Below are 27,379 nucleotides of genomic sequence, written 5' to 3'. Positions count from 1 at the left end.
ACGTTGGTGTACCTTACAAGAACGTGGTGTTGACACGGCATGCTGTCCACCACCGTGAGCGATGGAGATGCTATGATGGTCCCACTGTTTGGTGTACCTAATGTACTACCAAAGAGATAACATGGAATATTACTACGACATTTCAGTGTCTTGGCTACGCTGATTGATAGGGAAAAGAACTTCAGATTGTCTCACTTGGTGTTGTGCTTCTGTAGAAAGATCTGGACTTTCAGTGCAGCTGCGTGCAACCTAAAGTGCTACAACCATGATGCAATCCTTCCCTTTCCTATCCTAATTCTTGTAACATAGTGAAAATCATTTTTGCTGACATGATTTGTATTCATGACCCATACATTTTTTGATTTGCTGATATGTTCTGAACTACAGTGCGTATGCATTTTTGTCATTTGTTAACATGATTTCTACTAATTGCATATACAATTTTGATTTGCTGATATGTTCTGAACTACAGTGCGTGTGCATTTTTGTCATTTGTTAACATGATTTCTACTAATTGCATATACAATTTTGATTTGCTGATATGTTCTGAACTACAGTGCGTGTGCATTTTTGTCATTTGTTAACATGATTTCTACTAATTGCATATACAATTTTGATTTGCTGATATGTTCTGAACTACAGTGCATGTGCACATATGTCATTTGTTAATTTGTTTTGTACTCATTGTATATATATTTTGTCATTACCTGATATGTTCTGTACTCGGTGCATGTGCACTATATTTACTTCATGTTCTACACCTATATATCTGTATATTCTGTGATTGTAAAGTTAGTTAGTTTAAAAAAAATTTGTTGCTCATGGCAAGTCCAAATGACTCACCATCGCTGCCAAATTTTTGCCCCCCCAGTGGAGGGTTATGAAACACGTATGTATTCATTACCAGCGATGGCGAGGCATGACAGAATCTCTGACCAGAGAGTTATTTATCGTTGCTAGTCTGCGCTTGACCGCGCGAGACGACAGTGCTAGTGTGTGTCGAGTCGGCAGAGGGAGTCAGTCAGTCGGATACGGTAGTAGTGAGTGGACGGTTGTACTGAGCAGAAGTCGGCATGCGTCGGCGGTGTGCTCTTCTCGCGACTCTGGTCACGATTCGGGACGATATGTATTGTTGTAGAAGGTAAAGACGCAGCATTGCGCACATCTAGTAATGTATGTTAATTGTAATTAATTTGTTCAAAAAAATGCCCCAATAATAATTTTTTATAAAGTAACTCTTTTAAAGAAAAACATTCATTCCAATTTAAAGAATATTTCCTATGCATTTCCTCCAAGAATCAAAATTAAATATACGCCAGCATTGCACGAAGCTGTGTCGATAAATAAGAGCAGATATAGATGCAGTTTTTTTATTGAGGTAAGAATTTTTGCTTTTTTATTGAGAATACAGGGCCGAAGGTCAGCGCTGCTGTCCTTATAAAATTTATCAGGTTTAATTATTTCACAGGGCCGATGGTCAGCGCTGCTGCCCTTATAAAATTTACCAGATATTATTATTTCTGTTAGGAGGTTACATTTCCTACATGGTTCATTATTTAATCAATATTATTGTGTGGGTTTATGGTCAATTTTGATTCCTTAATTTTTATTGGGAGGTTACACTTGGCTCCATTTGGCATTCTCATTTTTATTAAAATTATTGCGGGGAGGTTACAACTTTCCAGCAGGAGAACGGAATGTGATATACACTTCGCAGTGTACATGCGTGGTTCAAAGAGCACTAGGATGAGTTTACCGTACACCTCCTGGCCGCCAAAGTCCCCAGATTTAAACCTAATCGGGAATCTATGAGACCACCTCGATTGGGCCGTTCGCGCCATCCTCAACCGAGAAACCTACCGCAGGTAGCCACAGCACAGTAGACGGCATCGCCCAACTCTTTAGGTACCTTCTAGAACCTCACTGACTCTCTTCTTGAATGTGTCGCAATCGTCCGCAATGCAAAAGGCGGTTAATGATACTAGAGAGCGAATTAATTTCAGTGTAGATATCACATCCCGTGGTGTAGGGGTAGCGTCTTTAATTAGTAATGAAAACGTCCTTGGTTCCGAGTTCAAAACCGCCACCACTTGATTCCGATATAAGAAGTCACCCTTATTCTGCCAACGGCCTTGTGAAAGAGGGCAGAGATATGGACAGAGGTTCAGAGTACTCTGTGCTCCTTGGGGTGGGAAACTGCCCCTAAAGGCGGAAGAAGCAGCAATGATCAACGGCATGAGGATGCAGAAGGCAATGAAAACAACTGCATTAAAGACACGTAATATATATCCACAGGACACGTGGCCCGCAACTGAGAAAGTGTCATGATGATCTCTGTATGGGCAAAAGATTTCGGAATAGCCCCGCATACGAATCTCTGGGACGGGACTGCCAAGGGGGGAGGTGAGCATGAGGAAAAGATTAAATAATAACGAAAGGATAACGTCCACCGAGTTGGGGCGTGGAATTTCAGAAGCTTGAATGTGGTAGGGAAGCTAGAAAATTTGAAAAGGAAATGCAAAGACTCAGTCTAGATATAATAGGGGTCAGTGAAGTGAAGTGGAAGGAAGACAAGGATTTCTGGTCAGATGAGTATCGGGTAATATCAACAGCAGCAGAAAATGGTATAAGATGAGTAGGATTCGTTAAGAATAGAAAAGTAGGGAAAAAGTGTGTTGCAGTGAATAGTCCAGTGATAGGGTTGCTATTGTCAGAATCGACAGCAAACCAACACCGACAAAGATAGTTCAGGTATACATTCCGACGTGGAAGCTGAAGATGAAGAGATAGAGAAAATATAGGAGGATATTGAAAGGATAATACAGTACATAAAAGGAGATGAAAATCTAATAGTCATGGGGGACTGGAATGCAGTTGTAGGGTTTAGGAAAAGAAGAAAAGGTTGCAGGAGAATATCGGCTTAGGCTAAGGAATGAGAGAAGAGAAAGACTAATTGAGTCTTATAATAAATTTCAGCTTGTAATAGCGAATACTCTGTTCAATAATTACAAGAGGAGGGTGCACACTTGGAAAAGACCAGGTCATACAGGAAGATTTCAGTTAAAGTACATCATGGTCAGACAGAGTTTCCGAAGTCAGATACTGGATTGTTAGGCATGCCCAGGAGCAGATATAGACTCAGATCACAATGTAGTCGTGACGAACAGTAGCTTGAAGTTTAAGAGATTAGTCAGGAAGATTAATACGCAAAGACGTTGCATACGCTTGAAGTTACAGCACTAAGGAATAGCTCTGTAGGCAGTACACTTGAAGAGGAATGCACATGTCTAAAAAGGGCAATCACAGAAGTTGGAAAGAAAAACGTAGGTACAAAGTTGATTACTGGGAAGAACCGATGGGTAAGAGAAGAAATACTTCAGTTGATCGATGAGAGAAGGAAATACAAAAACGTTGAGGGAAATTCAGGAATACGGAAATAAAAGTCATTGAGGAATGAACTAAACAGGGAATGCAGGGAAACTAAGACGAAATGACTGCGTGAAAAATGTGAAGAAATCAGAAAAGAAATGACTGTCGGAACAACTGACTCAGCATACAGGAAAGTCAAAACAAGCTTCAGTGACATAAAAAGGAAGGGTGGTAACATTAAGAGTGCAAAGGGAACTTCACTGTGAAATGCAGAGGAGAGAGCGGATAGGTGGAAAGAGTAAGTTGAAGGCCTCTATGAGGAGAAGAATTGTCTGATGTAATAGAAGAAGAAACAGGAGATGTTGTGTACATAGTTCCGCGTAGTCAGCGCGTCCACAACTTTCCCAATAGAGCGCGCCCTGCTAAGCACAACAGTGCAGGCGCAGCGCTCGTCTATCTCCGCACTACGAGATGGTGCTGTCTTAGAGACGGACCAAATTCTGCTACCGCCGATCCGCGTATTAATATGTAACGCAGCCAATGAGATTGCTGCTAACGTAGAACCTTTTCTCCTCGCGGATCACACTCACGCAGTGATACCTGAACGCGCGAGGTATTATAACGAGTGTACAGACCTCCGATTAGCCAGTCTGCATGAGTCTGCATCAGTCTGCATGAGTCTGCATCAGTCTGCATTAGTCTGTAGTCAAGTTTCAGTCTGCGCCTAATAAGATTATCATATTCCTGTACATAGCCATGAAGAGAAATGTATAGACACTTTGCCAAGTATCAGAGATATGTGAGAATAAGATCAACGTACCAATACCAAAGGAACTTCAGATTGTCAATTGTAAATACCATCCAGAACCAAGTTAAGTTATTTTTATGCTTGTTATTATTTAAATAAATGTGTGTGAAAATTAATCAAGTTCTGTTTAAAGTTTGTCACCGTCAATCTGCTACTCTAAGCGTGCAAGTAGCATTTCTATCGTCTGACCTAACGGCAGAAGATAAACACGCGACGATAAGACCACGAGACATATTGCTGACACTCGCCTACTTCGCTAGAGCGACAAGTCAAATAATCTGATGGTGTGTGTACTGAAGGTCTTACAGTACGCACACCACAGGAGACGATTTCGAAGTTCCAGTATTAGAATCAGAATTTAAAAGAGATTTGGAGGACTTCAGATCAAATAAGGCAGAAGGGATGGATAATATCCCATCAGAATTTCTAAAATTATTGGGAGAAGTGGCAACAAAACAACTATTCAAGTTGCTGTGTTGAATGTATGAGTCTGGTGACATAGCATCTGACTTTCGGTAATTATCATCCTCAAAGTTCCGAAAACCGCAAGAGCTGACAAGTGGGAGAATTATCGCACAATCAGCTTAACGTCTCATGCATCCAAGTTGCTGACGAGAATAATATACAGAAGAGTGGAAAAGATAACTGAGAATGTGCTAGATGATGATCAGTTTGGCTTTATAAAACGTAAAGGCACCATTGAGGCAATTCTGACATTGTGGTTGATAATTGAAGCAAGACTGAAGAGAATTAGAGACACGTTCATAGGATTTGCTAACCTGGAAAAAGCGTTCGACAATGTAAAATGGTTTAAGATATTCAAAATTCTGAGAAAAATAGGGTGAACCTATAGGAAGAGACGAAATGGTTCAAATGGCTCTGAGCACTATAGGACTTAACATCTGAGGTCATCAGTCCCCTAGAACTTAGAACTACTTAAATCTACCTAACCTAAGGACATCACACACATCCATGCCCGAGGCAGGATTCGAACCTGCGACCGTAGCGGTCACGCGGTTCCAGACTGTAGCACCTAGAACCGCTCATCCACTCCGGCCGGCAGGGAGAGACGGGTAATATACAATATATGCAAGAACCAAGAAGGAATAGTAATAATAGACGACCAAGAACGAAGCGCTCGGATTAAAAAGGGTGTAAGACAAGGGGTGTAGTCTTTCATCCTACTGTTCAATCTGTATGTCGACGAAACAATGATGGAAATAAAACAAAGGTTCAGGAGTGGAATAAAAATTCAAGGTGAAAAGATATCAAGCCAATGGCCTTACCGTAGTGGTAACACCGGTTCCCGTCAGATCACCGAAGTTAAGCGCCGTCGGGCTGGGCTACCACTTGGATTGGTGGCCATCCGGTCTACCGAGCGCTGTTGGCAAGCAGGGTGCACTAAGCCCTTGTGATGCAAACTGAGGAGTTACTTGATTGAGAAGTAGCGGCTCCAGTCTCGTAAACTGACATAGGGCCAGGAGAGCGGTATGCTGACCACATGCCCCTCCATATCCGCATCCAGGGACGTCTGTGGGCTGAGGATGACACGGCAGCCGGTCGGTATTGTTGGGCCTTCCAAGGCCTGTTCGGACGGAGTTTAGTTTTAGAAAGGATGTCAATGATACGATTCGCTGATGACAGTGCTATCCTAAGTGAAAGTAAAGCAGAATTACATGATATGCTGCATGGGATGAACAATCTAATCAGTAAAGAATATGGATTGAGAATAAATCGAAGAAAGACGAAAGTAATGAGAAGTAGCAGAAGTGAGAACAACGAGAAACTTAACATCAGGATTGATGGTCACGAAGTAGATGAAGTTAAGGAATTCTGCTACCGAGGCACCAAAATAACTGTTGTGACGTAACAAGCTAGCTACGCCACACTGAGAAGTAGCCGGAAGGGCACGCGTCAACTCTCGCCGTCTTGCGTTAAGTCTGAAACAGGATACGTGATGAAAGCTATAAAGAAAAGAACGGAGCTTCTCGTATACTTAACTTTAATTTCTTGTTGTACATTGCTCTTGATAATACAAGTGAGACTCTCTCCAGATATGGTTAACTGCGCCTTGCTAGGTCGTAGCCATGGACTTAGCTGAAGGCTATTCTAACTGTCTCTCGACAAATGAGAGAAAGGCTTCGTACGTGTAGTCGCTAGCAATGTCGTCCGTACAACTGGGGCGAGTGCTCGTACGTCTCTCGAGACCTGCCATGTGGTGGCGCTCGGTCTGCGATCACCCAGTGGCGACACGCGGGTCCGACATGTACTAATGGACCGCGGCCGATTTAAAGCTACCACCTAGCAAGTGTGGTGTCTGGCGGTGACACCACAATAACCAATTACGGATGGAGCATGGAGGACATCAAAAGGAGATTGGTTCTGGCAAAAAGGGCATTCCTGGCCAAGAGAAGTCTACTAGTATCAAACATAGGCCTTAATTTGAGGAAGAAATTTCTGAGAATGTACGTCTGGAGCGTAGCATTGTATCGTAGTGCAACATGGATTGTGTGAAAACCACAACATGAGAGAATCGAAGCATCTGAGATGTGATGCTACAGACGAATGTTGAAAATTAGGTGGACTGGTAAGGTACGGAATGAGGAGGTTCTGCGCGGAATCGGAGAGTAAACGAATATGTGGAAAACACTGACAAGCAGAAGGGACAGGATGATAGGACATGTATTAAGACATGAGGGAATGACTGCCATGGTACTAGAGGGAACTGTTGAGGGCCAAAACTATGGAGGAAGACGGATTTCTACGGTCGCAGGTTCGAATCCTGCCTCGGGCATGGATGTGTGTGATGTCCTTAGGTTAGTTAGGTTTAAGTAGTTCTAAGTTCTAGGGGACTGATGACCTAAGATGTTAAGTCCCATAGTGCTCAGAGCCATTTGAACCATTTTGAGCCCGCATCTCGTGGTCGTGCGGTAGCGTTCTCGCTTCCCACGCCCGGGTTCCCGGGTTCGATTCCCGACGGGGTCAGGGATTTTCTCTGCCTCGTGATGGCTGGGTGTTGTGTGCTGTCCTTAGGTTAGTTAGGTTTAAGTAGTTCTAAGTTCTAGGGGACTTATGACCACGGCAGTTGAGTCCCATAGTGCTCAGAGCCATTTGAACCATTTTTTGAACCATTTTGAAGACGGATTTTGGAATACATTCAGCAAGCAATTGAGGAAGTAGGTTGCAAGTACTGCTCTGAGGCGAAGAGGTTGGCACAGGAGAGGAATTCGTGGCGGGCCGTATGAGACCAGTCAGAAGACTAATGACCCAAAAAGAGCCACATTTTCCGCCAACTTCCTTTCGTTCCGTGTCGGCAGTTGCTTACAGGGGCCAATCTAGATACAAGCATATGTAGTATGGGTTTCCTCACAAGAGCCACGTAAGATAACAGTTGAGAAAATGTGTAAATGAATTAATTCTCGGCTTCATACAACTTCGACTGTCGCATGTTACCATTACCTTTTGATGAAAAAAAAAAAAAAAAAGAGTACGGGTGGTAGCTTCCGATTTTTTTAAAATGGTTATATCTATGCCACTTACTTTTTGGACATTGTATACGCCAAATAACGTGCACTGCCTGCGTGCTGGAATATCTGAAACAGAAGGAAGTCTGCGTTAATAGGATCTTTTGAAAAATAAAATAATTATTAAGAGTACTGAAATGAAAATGCGTCAGACACTGTTTTACTGAAATGTTATTTGCTAAACAATTCTCATAACTATTGGGATATTCATCTCATCAAGAGTATTGATGTTAAACTTTGTTGTCAACAGGCCTATCCATCTTAAGTCATCTCCAATGTAGAAATTTTTTTTAGTCGCACGTCATGAGCCATCCTTCTTTTGTGAATTGTATATGTTTTGTCTTGGCTTCTATAGCCTTGCAATTCTCGTGTAACCATTCCTACTTCACCATTTTGCACTTTGCGTCAGTCTCATTTTTAGACGTCTTATTCACGTTCGCCTTCTTCATTTGCAGCATTTTTATATTTTCCCCTTTTGTCAGTCAAATTCAATATCTCCTGAGGATTTATAATAGTCCTTGTCTTTTTACCTATCTCACCTTTTGCTGTCTTCCCTATGTCATCACTCAAAGCTGCCCATTTTTCTATTCCATTCCTTTCTCTTGCGCTCAGTTGTAGTTTGTCCAACTTACACGTCTGCTCTGGTAATCTCTTGAAGTTTAAAATGTTGTTTCTGAATCTCCGTCTTACCATTATCTGCAACCTTCCAGTGGCCACTGGTCTCTGCCAGGTCTGCAACGTTCTCTTTGCTTCTTAAACTAAGCGTCAGCGATTATCAAATTATGAACTGTGATGCACTCTACCTGGTGGCTTCTCCTTTCATTCTTTCCCCCCAGTCCATGTTTTACTATTATTTCTCCTTCTCTTCCTTTTCCTACATCTGGATGCCAGTCACCCACCACAACTGAATATATCTCCTCTAACAATGTCAGTTTCCTTTACCCCGTCATACTTTCTTTCAATCTCTTCATTATCTGCGGATCTATTTGATATATAAACTTGCACTGCTGTGGCAGGTGTTGGTTTTCATGTCCATTTTGGCTACTATAATGCGTTCACTATGCTGCTCACAGTAGTGTATGCGTGTTCCTATTTTCTTATTCATTATTAGGCCTACCCCTGCGTCACCCCTATCTGATTTTTTGTTGATAAACCTGTACTGTCCTAACCAAGCGCCCTGTTCTTCTTGCCACCACAATTTGCTAATTCCCACTGTATCTTACTTCAACTTACCCATATCCCTTTTTATGTTCTCTGACTGTGACATGACCTATTCAATAACCCAATATACAGATCCGACTAGTAAATCAAATAAAGTCTTTAACACTGCATGAAAGCTGAAAGCAATAGTTACAAATACCAATGATTACAGTTCTAATTATTTCTGTCCTTTTGGTACGGTGATAGCGTCTATCAATGTGCTGCAGCCTGGAGCTTTTAGCTGGGTGGTGAAAGGTGAAAGGCTCTGGGGAACTGCTAGGGTCATATAAATTTTTCTGCTGAAGACAAAGCCTCAGCCAGGTACACACTGTGAAGAACGGTTTGCCGGCCGAATGAACTGGGGCCGACAAGCGAGAGAAGCCCGACCTGTCATAGAGTTTCACTGAATGCAAAGTGCAAGGATTTCCTTTTGGCGAAGATAAGATCCGACGGACAGGAGAAAACACGATACTGCAAGTGTGGGACCCAGCTGTTAGACCCGAAGGAGGCCAGTTGGAATTTTTTTTTTTTTTTCAAAATTTGATAAGCACATCCGTAATTGGATCATAGCAATTATTCTGACAGCGGGAAAGAGCTCACGTCCATGCGTATGTATATATTTTCTCAATGGCTGTAACAAGAAATCTGTGATATAGTGGGAGAGATTTTCTGCCTTCTACCCCACTCCAAGGGATAAATGTACTGCATTGGTTACCCACCACAGAATGGACAAGATTAGGGAATTTGTTAGCATGTTTATCGCAGTATCATTGGTCGGTATTCGCAGAGCGTGTTGCGATTGGCCAATGAAATTCCGATGCTCGAAGAACCGTCTAAGTTTTGTACAAGAGAGTAATAAAACACATGCTCCAGGGGCGTCGTTGAAACAACTTGTGTAAGAGGTGTCATCGAGTGCAGTTCACTAACGCCTTAGGGCTGAACTCAGATGCCAGGGCTAAACTTAGAATTCACAGACATAACCGCAACTATCCTCTGCTCTCGTACGTCAGTAAGCATGGGCCATATCTGCATCCACCGAGACGAGGCGAGTGTGAAGTCATTAATCTTGCATCAAGGTTGCACTCTCCTAACGTAACTTTTACGGACAGCCAGTCGCATCCAGTATGCACTTAGGCGAAAACGTTGGTGTACGTACTTTTCTGGGACTTTACTTTACCTCCATAACTTATTCCTCAATCACTAGTCACATTTGTGAACACATTTTTATATAATGTCTGTCATTTATTCACCCATTTATGCCAAGACTAACCGTCTGCAAATCCTTGTTCCCTTGAGAATTATTTGTGTTCTTGTTTCAGTGTAGAAAACACTTTTCATTTCTTTTAGCAATAAATCAGGTTGTTAGTTTCTTTTCATAGTTTCATGGATGCTGATTTATGTGAGATGTGGAACGCACATTTCATATTTAATTAGGCCACCCCTGTAATTTAATTAGACAAGACGTTATCCGTTGTATGACTTCGTTTTTCTTTTTTTTTTTTAATTGCATGATCTTATAGGGAGTTATGTATTACTGTATGTCACTGGGGATAGATTCTGTAGCATCTCAGAGGTATGAGGTATGCTAAGTGCTCAACAGACACCTCACAGAATGAAATTTTCACTCTACAGCTGAGTGTGCGCTGATATGAAACTTCCTGGCAGATTAAAACTGTGTGCCGGACCGAGACTCGAACTCGGGACCTTTGCCTTTCGCGGGCAAGTGCTCTACCAACTGAGCTACCCAAGCACGACTCACGCCCAGTTCGCAGGAGAGCTACTGTAAAGTTTGGAAGGTAGGAGACGAGGTACTGGCAGAAGTAAAGCTGTGAGGACGGGGCGTGAGTCGTGCTTGGGTAGCTCAGGGATCTTGGGACTGTACAATATCCTTCCGCCAAACGGCCAAAATTGGCGCCCTTTTTACTGGCTTGAGGCTTCCTCGGCAACTTTCCCGCCCTTCTCCGCAACATTAGTGTTTACTCAAAAAAATGTACTATCAATGTCGCGCTTCTTGTGACGATATTAGAAATGGGGGAGTGTTTAGTGGGGTGACTAATTGCTCTCCCAATTTCTAATTGTATATGTAATTTGCGATTTATTTTGATATTTCAGCAAATACTTTCCAAATAGATGGCGGCAGCTGCTCTTTTGCACCCGTTTTCGAAACGAAGTGCTTCAAGGTACCGCCTTGATGAGCAACATTACTGCTCTCTTGAGGGTGGAGCTAAAACACTAGTACAGACAGAGTATTAAAACCTGCCTGGTACATGTGTGTTTTCGATCATTTAAAGCTACACTTCAGCTTTAACCATTTCGACTGAAGTACCTCCAGACACATTTACCACCATAATAGCTCGAATATCTTCGTACAGTTTACCTAGAACTACATCTGGAACGTTATTTTTTTTTTATTATGTATATGTTTTTGTGATACATTTCTTCAGTTGTATAAACTTTTGACGAAGTTCTGGGATACTTATACAGTTTTCTCTGGCTCGTTATTTACTGTGCCATCTTTCCTCTGTTCATTACATTAGGTCTATGTAGGGTGATTCAAAGAAACGTTTACAGACTGACATAGCACATGGGGCATACAACAAGGATCAGTAATCATATGGGAATCGAGGGTCGCAAAGACCATCTGGGGTTACTAAATTGCGTTGCATTTATTTAGTCACATGCTACATATGGACGCCTGCTGCAGGAAATGCTCAAAGTTTTGCCAGATGCATCGAGACATGCCTGATCTAGTCTGCATTGAATGGCCCACCGTCTCAATGACAACAGGTGTATCTCGAAGACATGCTGCTGCCGCAACAATCCTGTCCACTAGGTCCTCCGGCGATGTAACAGGCGTTTCATACACAAGGCCCTTCAGATACCCCCATAGCAAAACAATCGATTGGGCACAGGTCGGGTGATTTTGATGGCCATGCGACTGGTCCACCGCGACCGATACAGCGGCCGGGAAAGGTTGGCTGCAGATGTGCCCTCACTTGTCTTCTGAAATGCGCGTGGGCTCCGTCATGCTGAAACCGAATGCGGCGACGAACAGGCATGGCTACGGCATTCAACATGACCGGCAGAATCTCCCGGAGAAATGCGAGATACGAACGACTATCAAGTCTGCCTGGGAAAAATGTACGGCCCAATTAAACAGTCTACAACTATCCCATCGCACACGTTAAGGATAAACTTGCGTTGTGAGGCATGCATACGTGGAGCATGTGGTTTCACATCCACCCACATATGCAGGTTGTGAACGTTCATCACACCCTCGAGTGAGAAAGCGAGTGGCCACTTCACCGATGACGCTGCAGTGAAGCTTCAGTCTGCAGAGAATTCCTGCAGAAACCACCGTGCAGATCCCATGCGCTTGTTGTAGTCTCTCAGTTCCATGCCTCTGCACGTTGTTGGACTGAGTTGGTTGATTTGGGGTATAAAGGGACTAAACTACAGGGTCATCAGTCCCTTTTTCCTCAAGCAAACAAGTCTAAAGGTAAAACAATTAAAAGCAGAGGAGTTGGGGGAAGTAAAAGGGGGAAAACTAACGGGGAACCACACGAAGAGAAAACGAAAGAACCGAACCAAACGGGGAGACATACACTAAAAGGAAAGGTAGAGGAAAGCAGTAAAATAACATAGCAAATGGCTTGGGCAGGCTGATCACGAGGATAAAAAAGAATGAGCCAGCCACTCTGCAACCTAGTAAAATCGCCAGCCTAAAAGACAAGGCGAGAAGAACACGCATAGGGAAAAGAAAAAACGACAAGGAAAACAAAATGCAAAGTAAGAGGGATGAAGACGTAAAAGGGAGGGAGGGTGGAGGCTTGGGAGAGAAGGTCAGGCGCCCAGTTTAGATTGTACAATAAAAGCCCTCCTCACGACTAAAACGTAAAACTAAATCGGCCGTTGAGGAACTGTCGCCCGTCACCGCAGGTAGAGAGCTGGGATGGTGAAAAGTCCTCCGCAGAGCAGCTAAAATTGGGCAGTCCAACAAGAAGTGGACGACAGTTATACGGAAGCCACAGCGACACCGGGGTGGGTCCTCGCGACGGAGAAGGTGACGCTCGCATGGATGACTACCACACATTAGTTGTCTCCTTGATAACATGGAGTTTGTTTGGGGTACTGAAGCTGCACCATTCAGTAACCCATATCGTGAAAACGTTTTCGGTGGGAGACTGATTGGAGATCACTCAGCCAGGCCGATCTTCAGAGTTGGTTTACGGGTAACCTGTTTGGCCAGGCCGTCAGAAAGTTCATTAAGCAGCATCCCGACATGTCCTGGGGTCCAAATGAAGGTCACCGAACATCCACTGTTTCTGAGGGCATAAAGAGACATCTGGATAGTCTTTACCATAGGACGTCGAGGAAAGCGCTGGTCGAGAGTTTGCAGGCTGCCAAAGAGTCACTGCAGATGACGGAGGACTCACCAGCGCAGTAGCGAATATGCTCAACGGCGCGACAGATGGCTACCAACTCTGGAATTGCAGCTGTCCGGCAAGGAGTGCTGTTCAGTATTTAGTTTTAGTTTCAGTTATGTCATGTTCCATAGATCACTTTCCCGACTATTTTATCGATATGATGTGCAACAAGTCAGATTACAAGATATTAATATTACTGAAATTTTTAGTTCTACACATGCAACTACTTTTAGAGGTACAATTTTTTTGTTTTTTTATCATCTTTGAAATAGAAACTCGTCCATGGAATAGAAGGAGTTGTCCAAAAGAAATGATTTTAAGCTAGATTTAAAACTTGATCTGCTACCTGCCAGACACTTTATGTTGTTGGGCAAATGATCAAAGATTTTTGTTGTTGAATAATGTACTCACATCACTGTTCTTCGCGAATTGAGATGGATTATTTGTAACGAATTTCATTAGCTAATATACGTACTCTGATGGTGCAGTTGAAATACCCAACACCTTGAAAAGGTGCCTACATCACGTCCTTGGGTGAACATCACTAATTATTCTCACTGCTCTCTTTTGTGCAATCAATAGTTTATGTCTAAGTGGTGAGTTACCCCAGAAAACTATTTCATAAGACATTATTGAGTGGAAATATGTAAAGTACCGGTACGTTAGGAGGCTGATCCGTTTATTATCAAGACTAGCTATTATAAGAAGAGCGAAAGAAGCTGAACTTAGTTGTTTGAGAAGCTCAGTAATATGCTTCTTCCAATTCAATTTGTCATCAATCTGAACACCCAAAAATTTGGAGAAATCTGCCCTGTTGACTGAGCGCTGTTCATATGTTACATCAATTGTCGGTATGACTCTATTCAGTGTACAGAACTGGATATAGCGAGTTTTCTTTTTTTTTTCAAAATTAAGGGAGAGTCAATTTTATGAGGACCATTTAATAATTCTTTGAAAGGCATCCTTTAGTTTCAGCTGCTTTTTCTGGAATAGGATTTGTTATAACACTCGTGTCATCTGCAAATAGTACTAGTTCCTCTTGCTCAACGTCAAGTGAGAGGTCATTCACATGAATTAGGAACAGCAGAGGACCTAAAATTGAACCCTGTGGGAGTCCCTTTGAGATAACTCGCCATTCACTAGAATTTACCACCCTCCCAACATTATTTGTGCTATTCAGCACAATTTTTTGCTTTCTGTTCATTAAGTATGATTCAAACCAGCTGTGTGTATAGCCTTCAATTTCATAAAACCTGTGCTTTTCAAAGAGTGTGACATGATCCACACCATCAAGTGCCTTGGAGAGATCACAAAACTGGCGATAATTTGTTATTTAGAGTTTGTGCTGTTTGATGGATAAATGTGTAGACAGCATACTCAGTCAAGTAATCCTTCCGGAATCCGAACTGTGACATGCTGAGTAAATTATTTTCAGTTAAATGTGAAGTGTGTCCAACGTGAGCGTAAGCGTAGCCAACAAGACCGTCGGCCATTGATCCATCTGTGTAGATTATTTCTGAGCCCTCAGACTCGCTGAGAAGAGAGAGAAATTGCTGGCGGAGGGCCTCAAGTGGAACTGAGCCTTTTGGGCCTTGCGACAAGTCCATCCAAAGCCATGGCCGAGGTAAGGTATGGACCATGGAGGTGTAAGGAAGTGGACCCGCAGACTGTTCATCGTGTACAGACGGAGGATGGGGGGGGGACATCAGTGGTGCGGAATACACCTCGTTAATTATTGACGGTGTACTCTGCACCCTTTCGAGAACGCTTTCTTCTGCCACAACTGCCCGTGTTGTTCATTGGCGACCAGTATCCGGCTTGTGCACACGGAACGAGCCGAATTCACTCAGTAGGCGATGTAGGGTGGCGAATAATGTGTGGCACGGCACCTTTCTATCGGGATATTTCGAGCGACACAATCGCATGGCTTCTCGTCCAGTGCAGTTGGCCGAGCCATAAATCAAATGCATCTCAGCCATTTCGCGGTACGTGTAGCTAGCCATTTTACGCGTAACGCTACCACGGCATGAATGGTGACGGCTTCTGTGCGTTCCGCCCTTGTTTGTATAGAAACGGCTTCTCGTGACGTTTGCGACCCTGGTTCCTACGTGACTAGTGATCCTTGTCGTACGCCCGATGTACCATGTCAATTTGTAAACATTTTTTTAATCATCCCGTATAACATAAGCTTATCTTTCGTCTTCCTCGTACTTATGCTGTTTCTCTTACCAAATTTTCTCACATCCCCTCAAAGACATTTACATATCTTTGTTGCATTCGTTATACTATTTCATGTTCCTACTACCCTTTCATTGAAATTCTCGCTTTCTTTATAATGGCTGCCTCTGTCCACTTGAGAATTTATTTCCTTTTGCTCTCTTTGCTTCCTGTTTCCTAACATACCTTTCTTAAACAAGTGTCCCTTTAGTGCAAGTCAGTATAACCTTCATATTCTAATAAGCCAACATTGTTACTGAAATTAATCTGCTATTCCTCCGAATTTTTAGATAAAATCCCACGATTTACAAATCCAACTTACTGCTGGATAAGTCTGTTTTTTCTGGTATTGTGTCTCATTTTCTCGTATCTGTTTGAAATTGTAAATTTATACACGACCTCAAGATGCAAAAGTCTTGTAGAAGTGAAACTTCCTAGCAGATTAAAACTGTTTGCCAGACAAGGACTCGAACCTCAGACTTCATTCATTTTGAATATTTCTCGAAGTTTTTGAAAAATTCTGTATTATATGCTTACTAGAGTAAACGATATAGCAGTTATTTCTTCAGTGACGTCACCGATTAGAACATTGACGTCACAAGATATGACCACCATTGTTGTTTCGATAAGCTATTCGTTAGAGTATGTAAATCACCCCTTCAGCTGCTGTTGCGTCTCTGTAACGCTGCAACACAGGTCAGGTAGTATCTAGTTACGCGTTCCACAGATCATTGGAACGATTATTTTTATCAATATCATATCTAACGAATCAGTTTGCAAGATACATATATATTATTAGTGGTAATATTACTCAACAAATTATTTTTTCAGTCCTTCTTGAACAAATACAATAGGTTATCAGTTTTTAAATAAGAAGTCGTCTATGGAATAGAAAGAGTTGCCAGAGCAAATTAATTTATGTTAGATTTAAAACTTGTTTTGGAGCCAGTCGGACAGTTTATGTTATTGAGTAATTTTTTGTTGAATCATACTGAACATCTTTCTGAACAACTGATAGCTTTACTAGTGGGTGCTAAAGGCCTTTTTTTTCTTTTGGAGTTTTGCGATGGACATCAATATTCCTCTCAAATTGTGATGGTCTATATATGACGAATTTCATTAGTAAATACGTATATTGTGAAGCTGTAGTTAAAATGCCTGATTCGTTGAAGATATATTTACAATATGACTGTGGTGAAAACCTCATTATTCTTACTGATCCCTTTTGCACACTCAATAATTTCTTTGTGAGTGATGAGTTACCGTAGAAAATTATCCTATTGCAAAGTATGTTAGGAGGTTGATTTGTTTGTTTCAAGACTAGCGGTTATACTATGAAAGAGACTTTATGAATTTAATTGTTTGAGCAGCTCGGTAATATGCTTCTTCCAGTTTACATTTAGATCAATATATATATCCAAAAATTGGCTGCATTCTACCCAGTTTACTTTCTACTTATCATCTGCTACATTATCATCTGCTACATCATCTGTTGGTATGACTTCTTTTGTTCTGCACAACTGAATATAGCATGTTTTCTCAAAATTTGTGGATAGTCCATTTTCAGAGAAGCTCTTAATAATTCTTTGAAAAACATCATTAATAAAATCTTTTGTTGCTTTCTCTCTAATGGGATTTATTATAGTACTAGTACCATCTGAAAATGTACCAGTTCTCCTTGAGCAATCTGAAGTAGAAAGTCATTCACATATATAAAAAATAGGAGTGGACCCAAAATTGAACCGTATGGAACTCCATGAATTTTTTGTCTCTTTCTAAAATTACCTGAATTATTCATTATAGCTGTGATATTTGTTAAGTAAGATTCAAAACAGTCGTTTGTAAAGATATCGACTCCATAAAACATAAGTTTTTTTAGAAAATAACATGATCTACACAATCAGACACCCTGGAAAGATAACATAACACTAGCGGTATCTTATTCTTTAAAGACTGTAAATATCTGGTGAGTTAACGTATGAATAACATTCTCATTTGAACAACTCTTCCGGAATTCAAGTTGTAATGTGTTCAGCAGATAGCTTCTGCTTAAATGTGAGATGACTCTTTAATATGTTACTTTTTTAATATTTAGAAAACGACGACAATAAGAAAATTAGACGATAATTATTGAATTCTTTCTTGACACTCTTTCTATCAATAAGCTTACCTATGGCATTTTTCAACCAGTCAGGAAAAACTCGCTGTATGCATGATGCATTGCACAAATCACTAAGGACATTACTTATCACATTAGATTAACTTTTCACAATTCTGTCTGAAAAATCCATTAACACAGTAGGATACTTCGTTTTTTCTATAATTTTATTAATTTTTTCCCGTAAATTTCAGTAAAGAATGTCTGTGCTTCTTCTAGCTGCTTAACGTTTTGTGGAGTGACGTTTTTAACATATTCTCTTACTTCTCCTGCTGAACCATTTAATTCTATTTTTGCTGCTGCATTTAGAAAGCGACTGTCAATAATACCTACAACTTGTGAGTTATCTATCACAACATTGGCATTCAGCCTAACTGAGGAAGCATCTTGTGCACAGACTGGTTGTGGACAGGCTGTTTGGCAATATTCCACATAGTTTTGACCTTATTATCTTCATTATTAATTTCTGTCAATATGTACATATTTCTAGACATTTTAATGAGGCTCTTTAAAATACTACATCTTTTGCGGAAAGCAAATAACATCTAATATTGGCTTGTTCTGACGTTTATATAAATTCCTCCGTTTATATTAATTCCTCATTTCCTCTTACTTGATAAGTTAATCTCTTTAGTTACTTGTGGCCTACTTTTTTAGTTGGCTTTAGAGTCAACGTTGTTTTCAAAAACTGACACAAATTTATCATGGAATATACCGAATTTTAAATTCAAAGATCTTTCCATATACAGCATGTTCCAGAACTTCGTTCAAATTAATACTGGAGGTACACAACATCAAAACAAATATATTTCTGATGCTGAAGCTGTGGTTTGTGAAGTCAACTTGTAATGTTAGGGAACATTTTGTTTGTTTGTTAGTGGTGCTGGCGTAAGCCGTTGTGTCGGTGTCGCTGACTGGGGATGTGCACTGACGTTCAAAACTGCTGTGTGCACACGGTTGACATATTTGAGCACATGTGAATCCGCAGTGTACTCGAGCTCATGTTCATCAACAGCGAGTCGGTGTTAATGTGTGGGCCGGCATTCTCGGTTACAGGTTGATTGAAACATACATTCTTCCATTCCGTCTCAACGAACAGATAATATCACATCTTCGTGAAACATGTGCTGCCGGAACTGCTACAGGATGTACCTCTAAATGTAAAAGGATGTATTTCCTGCACGATGAGGCGGCAGCGCTTTTCAGCATTGCTGAGAGGAAACATCTGAGAGCGACCTTAGGAATTGATGGATCGGTCGAGATGGTCCTGAGTTCTGGCCGGCCAGGTCACCTGACTTCACGGGTCTGCACTTTTTCCTGTGGGGGCATAAGAATCAGCTGGCGTATGGAACCGTTCTGGAAACAGAAGAAGACGTCGCCAGAACTGCCCTTGCTGCTGGCGCAATTGTCGACATGCCAGGAATTTTCGAACGAACACGACTATCAATAGACCGACGTTGTACAGCGTGCATACAGGTCAATAATCGCACATTCGAGAAGTTCCTGTGAATGCCACTGCTGTAATTAGCAGGCTAAACTACCTTCTGTGTAATTCGTCCCTAGAAACAGAAACTGCTGTCAGAGACCTTATGTACCATAACGACATATATTTGTTTTGATGTTCTCTACCTCCTGTGTTTATTTGAAAGACTAGTTTCGCAGCACCCTGTATATCTCTATCCTGTCCCATGTAAGACGTGTGTATTTCTATTGTCTATTGTCAAACCACAATTTATGAAAGATGTTTATATTTTATTAATAGGATTAAGTGAGAATAATTAATATTTGTCATGTTGGAAATAATTGTGGTAGCAGGGAATGTCTGCACCAAAGTATTGTTGGCAAGAGAGACCGCAAATTGATATACACTCCTGGAAATTGAAATAAGAACACCGTGAATTCATCGTCCCAGGAAGGGGAAACTTTATTGACACATTCCTGGGGTCAGATACATCACATGATCACACTGACAGAACCACAGGCACATAGACACAGGCAACAGAGCATGCACAATGTCGGCACTAGTACAGTGTATATCCACCTTTCGCAGCAATGCAGGCTGCTATTCTCCCATGGAGACGATCGTAGAGATGCTGGATGTAGTCCTGTGGAACGGCTTGCCATGCCATTTCCACCTGGCGCCTCAGTTGGACCAGCGTTCGTGCTGGACGTGCAGACCGCGTGACACGACGCTTCATCCAGTCCCAAACATGCTCAATGGGGGACAGATCCGGAGATCTTGCTGGCCAGGGTAGTTGACTTACACCTTCTAGAGCACGTTGGGTGGCACGGGATACATGCGGACGTGCATTGTCCTGTTGGAACAGCAAGTTCCCTTGCCGGTCTAGGAATGGTAGAACGATGGGTTCGATGACGGTTTGGATGTACCGTGCACTATTCAGTGTCCCCTCGACGATCACCAGTGGTGTACGGCCAGTGTAGGAGATCGCTCCCCACACCATGATGCCGGGTGTTGGCCCTGTGGGCCTCGGTCGTATGCAGTCCTGATTGTGGCGCTCACCTGCACGGCGCCAAACACGCATACAACCATCATTGGCACCAAGGCAGAAGCGACTCTCATCGCTGAAGACGACACGTCTCCATTCGTCCCTCCATTCACGCCTGTCGCGACACCACTGGAGCCGCTGCACGATGTTGGGGCGTGAGCGGAAGACGGCCTAACGGTGTGCGGGACCGTAGCCCAGCTTCATGGAGACGGTTGCGAATGGTCCTCGCCGATACCCCAGGAGCAACAGTGTCCCTAATTTGCTGGGAAGTGGCGGTGCGGTCCCCTACGGCACTGCGTAGGATCCTACGGTCTTGGCGTGCATCCGTGCGTCGCTGCGGTCCGGTCCCAGGTCGACGGGCACGTGCACCTTCCGCCGACCACTGGCGACAACATCGATGTACTGTGGAGACCTCACGCCCCACGTGCTGAGGAATTCGGCGGTACGTCCACCCGGCCTCCCGCATGTCCACTATACGCCCTCGCTCAAAGTCCGTCAACTGCACATACGGTTCACGTCCACGCTGTCGCGGCATGCTACCAGTGTTAAAGACTGCGATGGAGCTCCGTATGCCACGGCAAACTGGCTGACACTGACGGCGGCGGTGCACAAATGCTGCGCAGCTAGCGCCATTCGACGGCCAACACCGCGGTTGCTGGTGTGTCCGCTGTGCCGTGCGTGTGATCATTGCTTGTACAGCCCTCTCGCTGTGTCCGGAGCAAGTATGGTGGGTCTGACACACCGGTGTCAATGTGTTCTTTTTTCCATTTCCAGGAGTGTGATTTTAAAAAGGGCGAAAGAGACCGCGTATGGATACATTTTAAGAAAAGAGCGGGAAAGACCGCGCATTGATACATTCTGTAATGGTAGCAGGGATTGTTTGCACCAGAAAGCATTGTTGGCAGGAGAGACCTCACTTTAGCGTTCATAGGAAGTCAGTAGTAAGCGAGAAGTGAAGCGAGTCGGTAACAGGTCTGAAGCGAGAGGTTGAGAGGAGCGGTGTGCCTGCCAGCCTCCAACTATGATTTACAAAAGATTATAAACGGATGTACAGAGACATCAGCTAACTATTATCATAAGAGGAACTAATATTATTCAATTATTTTCTTTGCAAAACTCAAGACTACTGAAGGTATGTTTGCGCAGTGCTAGTTGTAAGATTATTGTAAAAATTAAGTCCCATTCGAACGTTTGTAAAATAATTTCATTACCAGCAGTAAATATTTGAAGAAACGTTTTCAGAATATAATTAATTTTTGCCTGCAATGTTGCATTACTGATTATAATCCATCCCAAAAACCATCAACGTAAAACTTTGCAATAATTTTATTGTTGTCAAGAAAAAGTGTAACTATGAATTACGTAACTTCAGTCAAATTAATTAAAGAATAACGTCTGCTTTCCTATTAAAGAATAACGTCAGCTTTGGTAATAAATACAGCCACTTATTATGACAGCCCACCAGCAGCTAATAGAGTATAGGAAAACAGAGTAAGTATATTCATGTCGCAGTTCGATGTAGCAGTCAGATGGCGATCCAGTAACAGTAAAAAAGGTAAGGAACAGTTTTGGGTTATTGCAGGTAACGACTGAGGGCCACGACGACAACAAATTTTATGTTTCGCCGAAATAATCAGCAAATCACTTTTAATAAGCAGCATTTAAATTTGTATGCGAAGATTGAGAAATAGAATTAATTTCAAAGAGAAGATTTCATTTGTTATTATTAAGCAAGAGATAGAAATCCTAAGGGAAGGTTTCATAGGTTATTGTAGAATGGAAAGTTGCGTAAAAAAAGAGATATAGAGGTTACAGGAAGGTTTCACCACCGCTTTTAACTCAGTCTTAAAACATTGTATCCTAGTGTCATTAATAATCCTCACTGCTTCTTTGAACAAGAATAAGAGCTGTAAGGGGCTACGCTGTTGGTGCACAGTTAATCGAAATAAAGTTCAGATAGCCCATTAAGAATCTGGTACACATTAATTGTTTCAGCCTGAGCACTGTTTATAATAATTCTATCAGTCACGGTCCTACAGCTTGCTACAGACAAATTGGAGAATTTATTACTAACATCAAACTAAGCTGGCCGCTGTGACCGAGCGTTTCTAGGCGCTTCAGTCCAGAACCGTGCAATTGCTACGGTCGCAGGTTCGAATCCTGCTTCAGACTTGGACGTGCGTGATGTCCTTAGGTTCGTTAGGTTTAAGTAGTTCTAAGTTGTAGTAGACTGATGACGTCAGATGTTAAGTCCAATAGTGCTCAGAGCCATTTGAACCATCCATCTAATGATTCCTGTCTCTGTAACCCGACTCTAATCTAAAAATGTGCCCTTCTGACTCCACAGGGATTTTGCGTTGCGTTGTGGCACCCTCTTAAACTTTTTGCATGTTCAACTAATCTGTCCTTCCCCCTCCTGTTCAGGTGCAGACAGTGATTCGTGTATTCCCATTCTCCAATTGCAGCAACGGGTACAGTACAAATATGAGACATTGTTTCAGTCAAATGCAATCCACTCATCTCAGCTGCCAGCTGTGTTAAACCAGGGCTGCTCGTGACGGTGCAAAATCTCCACAAATCACACGTGAGTGTGCACTGTCGCTCTCCTATTTCAACCAGATACCCTTTAATACTATACGCTAAGTTGTTAGCCAGGTTGGTTCCTGCTCCTCCCACTATAAGCAAACCATCTTTTCATCACAGTCTCTGCGAAAACCCCTTTGTTCTCTGTTACCCGGCGAAACTTTACACTAGGTTTCACGACGCACGTAGCCTGCCTGGTGTTTTACAGTTGTGAGTGCTACCTACGAAGGATTCTTTCCTCTCTACTGGACTTTCTACCTACCACCTAACGGCCCTGCCACGTTGGTAACACCGGTTCCCACCAGATAACTGAAGTTACGCAAGGTTGGGTCTGTCTTGCTTTTGGTTGAGTGCCCGCTCGGGAAAACCGAGTGACGTTGCTTTTAAGGACGAACAAAGTGGCCCAAGTGGAGTCCAACTGAAAGACTTGCACCAGAGCGTCGTGTCACACGGTTTTATCCTTATTATTCTACCGACCAAGCCTGAAAGCTGTTCCTACGAGTCTGCTGCATTGTACTTTGCTCAAAAACTGTTTCAGGTAAGAAATCAAACTTATTGCAAACCGAAAGTAGAAATGAATTTCTGAGATCGTCTCCCTTCTGCTTATTACTTGTTACTTCTTCCCATTTAGCATTGTCACTCCGCCTTCAAGGTACCTAATTCGATACACATGATTTCTAAATCTGCCTCCAAAAATCTTCCTTCACTGTTCCATGACCCTCTTGTCTCGACTGCATAATCTATAACTCCGTGGAAGATCCTCGTCTGTCACTTTACTGACTTCCCCATTACAATTTCTGCAATGAAACACCAAGGAGAGCGGTGTGCTGACCACACGCCCCTCCTATCCACATCCTCACTGAGGATGACACGGCGGTCGGATGGTCCCGATGGGCCTCTTGTGGCCTGAACAACGGAGTGCTGCTGCTGCTGCAATGAAACACCAACCCACAGTTCTGACATCTTTCTCCCAGATTGACCAACTTACAGCAACATCTGCATTTATCATACACAGCGCTACCTTTACAGTTAATCAAGAAAACCATAATGCACACTTAAACTGCAATAAAGCAAGAACTACTGTATACTTATATTCGAGTGAGGTGCAAAATTCTGGACGGCAGACGCACCTAAACACGAGAATGTGATTTCAGATAGATATCCACTGAATGTAAGTTTTATATCACAGGAGCCACCAAATGAATGAAATTTAAAAAGCACAATATTTTTGAACAACAAATTAAACAGGCATTATTAGCTACGTAGGAAATAATGTATCCAAACAACACGTAGTTTGGAAATTTGTGGTGGTAAGTTCCTATGGGACCAAACTGCCGAAGCCATCAGCCCCTAGGCTTACACACTATTTAATATAACTTAAACTAACTTACGCCAAGGACAACACTCACACCTGTGACCGAGGGAGGACTCGAACCTCGGACGGGGGGGGGACCACCCTTACCGTGGCGAGGCGCCTAAGACAGCGCGACTACCCCGCGCTGCAACACATAGTATTCTGCAGAGATGGCATTGATGTCAAAGTGCGTACAGAGTGCGACCGACCGCCATGACGGCCAGCTACTTGTTAACTTCGTGTTACGATGTTCGATGAGTGTTAACTAAAGCATTTTCCTTAACAGTGGCTGAGACGGTGATTTACACATCCCTTAAAGCATGAGTACCGATCCCTATAACCATGGCCACCACTGCACATGATGACTGTTTTATGGCTGTCCATGTACGTTGCATATTGATCAAGAAAATTTTAAGAAAAATGTATTTTACTGAAATATCTGTAAGGAGTTATTGAAGGGGTTAGTTGTTTAAGATACGTTTATATCAATGATTAGGCACACTGTAAGTAGGGCGTTTAGGTTTTTATGTTGGTAACGCCACGTAGTGCTCTGTATTAAAATCGCTGACTGCGCTATGTGCAGTCTGTGGGTGGTTGGACTCGTTGTTCGAAGTTATTCGCTAGTGTAGTGTTCGGCAGTTGGATGTGAACAGCCCATAGCGTTGGCAGTTGGAGGTGAGCCGCTATCAGTGGTGGTTGTGGTGAGAGATCTGCTAGAGTTCTGAGATGTTAATATCAGCGGACGATCTGGACGTGTGTCCGTCAGAAAGGAAATCTGTTAAACTGGATGTCACGAATTTTATATATATATATATATATATATATATATATATATATATATATATATATATATATATATAATGACTTTTGAACACTATTAAGGTAAATACATTGTTTCTTCTCTATCAAAATCTTTAATTTGCTAACTATATGCCTATCAGTAGTTAGTGCCTTCAGTAGTTAGAATCTTTTATTTAGTTGGCAGTACTGGCGCTCGCTGTATTGCAGTAGTTCGAGTAACGAAATTTTTTGTGAGGTAAGTGATTCATGAAGGGCATAGGTCAGGGCTATTCTTTTGTAGGGATTATTAGAAGTGAGATTGCGTTGCGCTAAAATATTGTGTGTCAGTTTAGAAATGATCAGAATGAGTAAATAGAAAACTGTTAGAGTACGTTACTTGCATGAAACTTCCCCTTTGTATGTAAAGAATGATTGTCCTGGTAAAACGTCTGCGTTACTTGATTTTCAAACTCCAGAGTGAAACTGAACGTACTGAGAAGGGAAGTTTCATGCAAGTAACGTACTCAAACAGTTTTCTGTTTACTTATTCTGATCATTTCTAAACTGACACACAATATTTTAGCGCAACGAAATCTGACTTCTAATAATCCCTACAAAAGAACAGCCCTGACTAAAATAACCTATACCGTTCACGAATCACTTACCTCACAAAAATCTTCGTTTCTCAAACTACTGCATTACAGCGAGCGCCAATATTGCCAGCTAAATAAAAGATTCTAACTACTGAAGGCACTAACTACTGATAGGCATAGTTAGCAAATGAAAGATTTTGATAGAGAACAAACAATGTATTTACCTAATTCGTGACATCCAAGTAAACAAATTTCCTTTTTCTGACGGACACATGTCCAAATCGTCCGCTCATATTAACATCTCAGAACTCTAGCATCTCTCTCCCCACACCCACCACTGCTGGCGGCTCACATCCAACCGTCCAATGCTACGGGTTGTTCACATCCAACAGCCCAACACTACACGCAAATAACTTCCAGCAACGAGTCCAACCAGACACAGACTGCACACAGCTCAGTCAGCGATTTTAATACTGAGCGCTACGTGGCGTTGCCAACATAAAAACCTAAACAGGTTACTTACAACATAGCTATTAAAAGAGGAAAAAATTCTTTAGGGTCTATGAGGTTTGTGAAAGGCAGACTTACCCACTGTGCATCGTAGCCAAAAAGCACATACTTCCAATTGCTCGACAGTTTTGGTTTCAGTGGCTTGTATTCTGCGAATACCTGCAAAATAGACAATTAGTTCAGAAAATGTATCCACTGATAAGCCATAACATTACCACCACCACCCACCGGAAGATTCAATGCTACGTGGTGGCACCGCTGATAAATGGTACGATAAGGAAAGTATGGTACATAAGTAGAGCAGAGGCGAGTGGGGAATCATTTTAGCCACAATGCGGGCCACAAATGGGGAAATCTAATGACTTAGGCGCGCTGACAGATGACAGGTTGTTATGGTCGATCAGATAGGAATGTGCATCTTAGAGCAGGTCAGCTGTTGGCGTTCTGCTGCCATCAGCATCCATGGAAAGTAGTTGAAAGAAGATGAAACCACGAGTAGCCGATAAGGGGTAGGTGTTTTAAAATAATTTTAATATGTCGTTTAGTTTTGAGTTAGAGCTGCACTTTCTTTTACAGTACAAGTTTCAATGTCCTAGTAACAGCTTCAGAATTCAAAACAAATTAAAATTACGTATGTGCTGTCTATAGTTTTACAAAAAGTACAAACATATTGTACACTAATGTTGGTTTACCAATTTCGTTGCGTCAGCTACCCCTTGTGTTAGTATCCAAACCACATAACAGAATCTTGTGGTACGCAACTGTAGTCCACGTTTTAAATAGATAACTGATTGAGAGAGAGGAAAGGAGGGAAAAGGGAGGAAAGGGGAAGGGGAGAAAAGTGGAATCAATGGAAGTGGGAGGAGGAAAGATGGCAGAGAAGGGGAGTGCAAAGGACCCTTGAACTTAACGTAATTACATTCTGTAAGATAAGATAGTAACTTCTGTAAAATTAAGAAAAATAAATGATTAGGTATTATGGTTAAAATACACTCCTGGAAATTGAAATAAGAACACCGTGAATTCATTGTCCCAGGAAGGGGAAACTTTATTGACACATTCCTGGGGTCAGATACATCACATGATCACACTGACAGAACCACAGGCACATAGACAAAGGCAACAGAGCATGCACAATGTCGGCACTAGTACAGTGTATATCCACCTTTCGCAGCAATGCAGGCTGCTATTCTCCCATGGAGACGATCGTAGAGATGCTGGATGTAGTCCTGTGGAACGGCTTGCCATGCCATTTCCACCTGGCGCCTCAGTTGGACCAGCGTTCGTGCTGGACGTGCAGACCGCGTGAGACGACGCTTCATCCAGTCCCAAACATGCTCAATGGGGGA

The 27,379-nt window shown here is 42.3% G+C and overlaps 1 protein-coding gene across 1 annotated transcript in view; it reads right to left on the bottom strand.

Moving 5' to 3' along the window:
* Window positions 1-27,379, bottom strand: part of LOC126262316 (venom dipeptidyl peptidase 4-like) — a 315,546-nt gene that overhangs the window by 200,520 nt on the left and 87,647 nt on the right. Inside the window, exons 4-5 of the mRNA XM_049958868.1 lie at window positions 26,109-26,189; window positions 7,718-7,770 (exon numbers count right to left, since the gene is read on the bottom strand). Of these exons, the coding sequence (XP_049814825.1) occupies window positions 7,718-7,770; window positions 26,109-26,189 (134 nt within the window). The remainder of the gene's footprint in view (window positions 1-7,717; window positions 7,771-26,108; window positions 26,190-27,379) is intronic.

This window comes from Schistocerca nitens, chromosome 6 (genome assembly GCF_023898315.1).
Source record: "Schistocerca nitens isolate TAMUIC-IGC-003100 chromosome 6, iqSchNite1.1, whole genome shotgun sequence".
In the NCBI taxonomy this organism is placed as follows: Eukaryota; Metazoa; Arthropoda; class Insecta; order Orthoptera; family Acrididae; genus Schistocerca; species Schistocerca nitens.
This window is presented reverse-complemented; position numbering and strand designations above follow the sequence as displayed.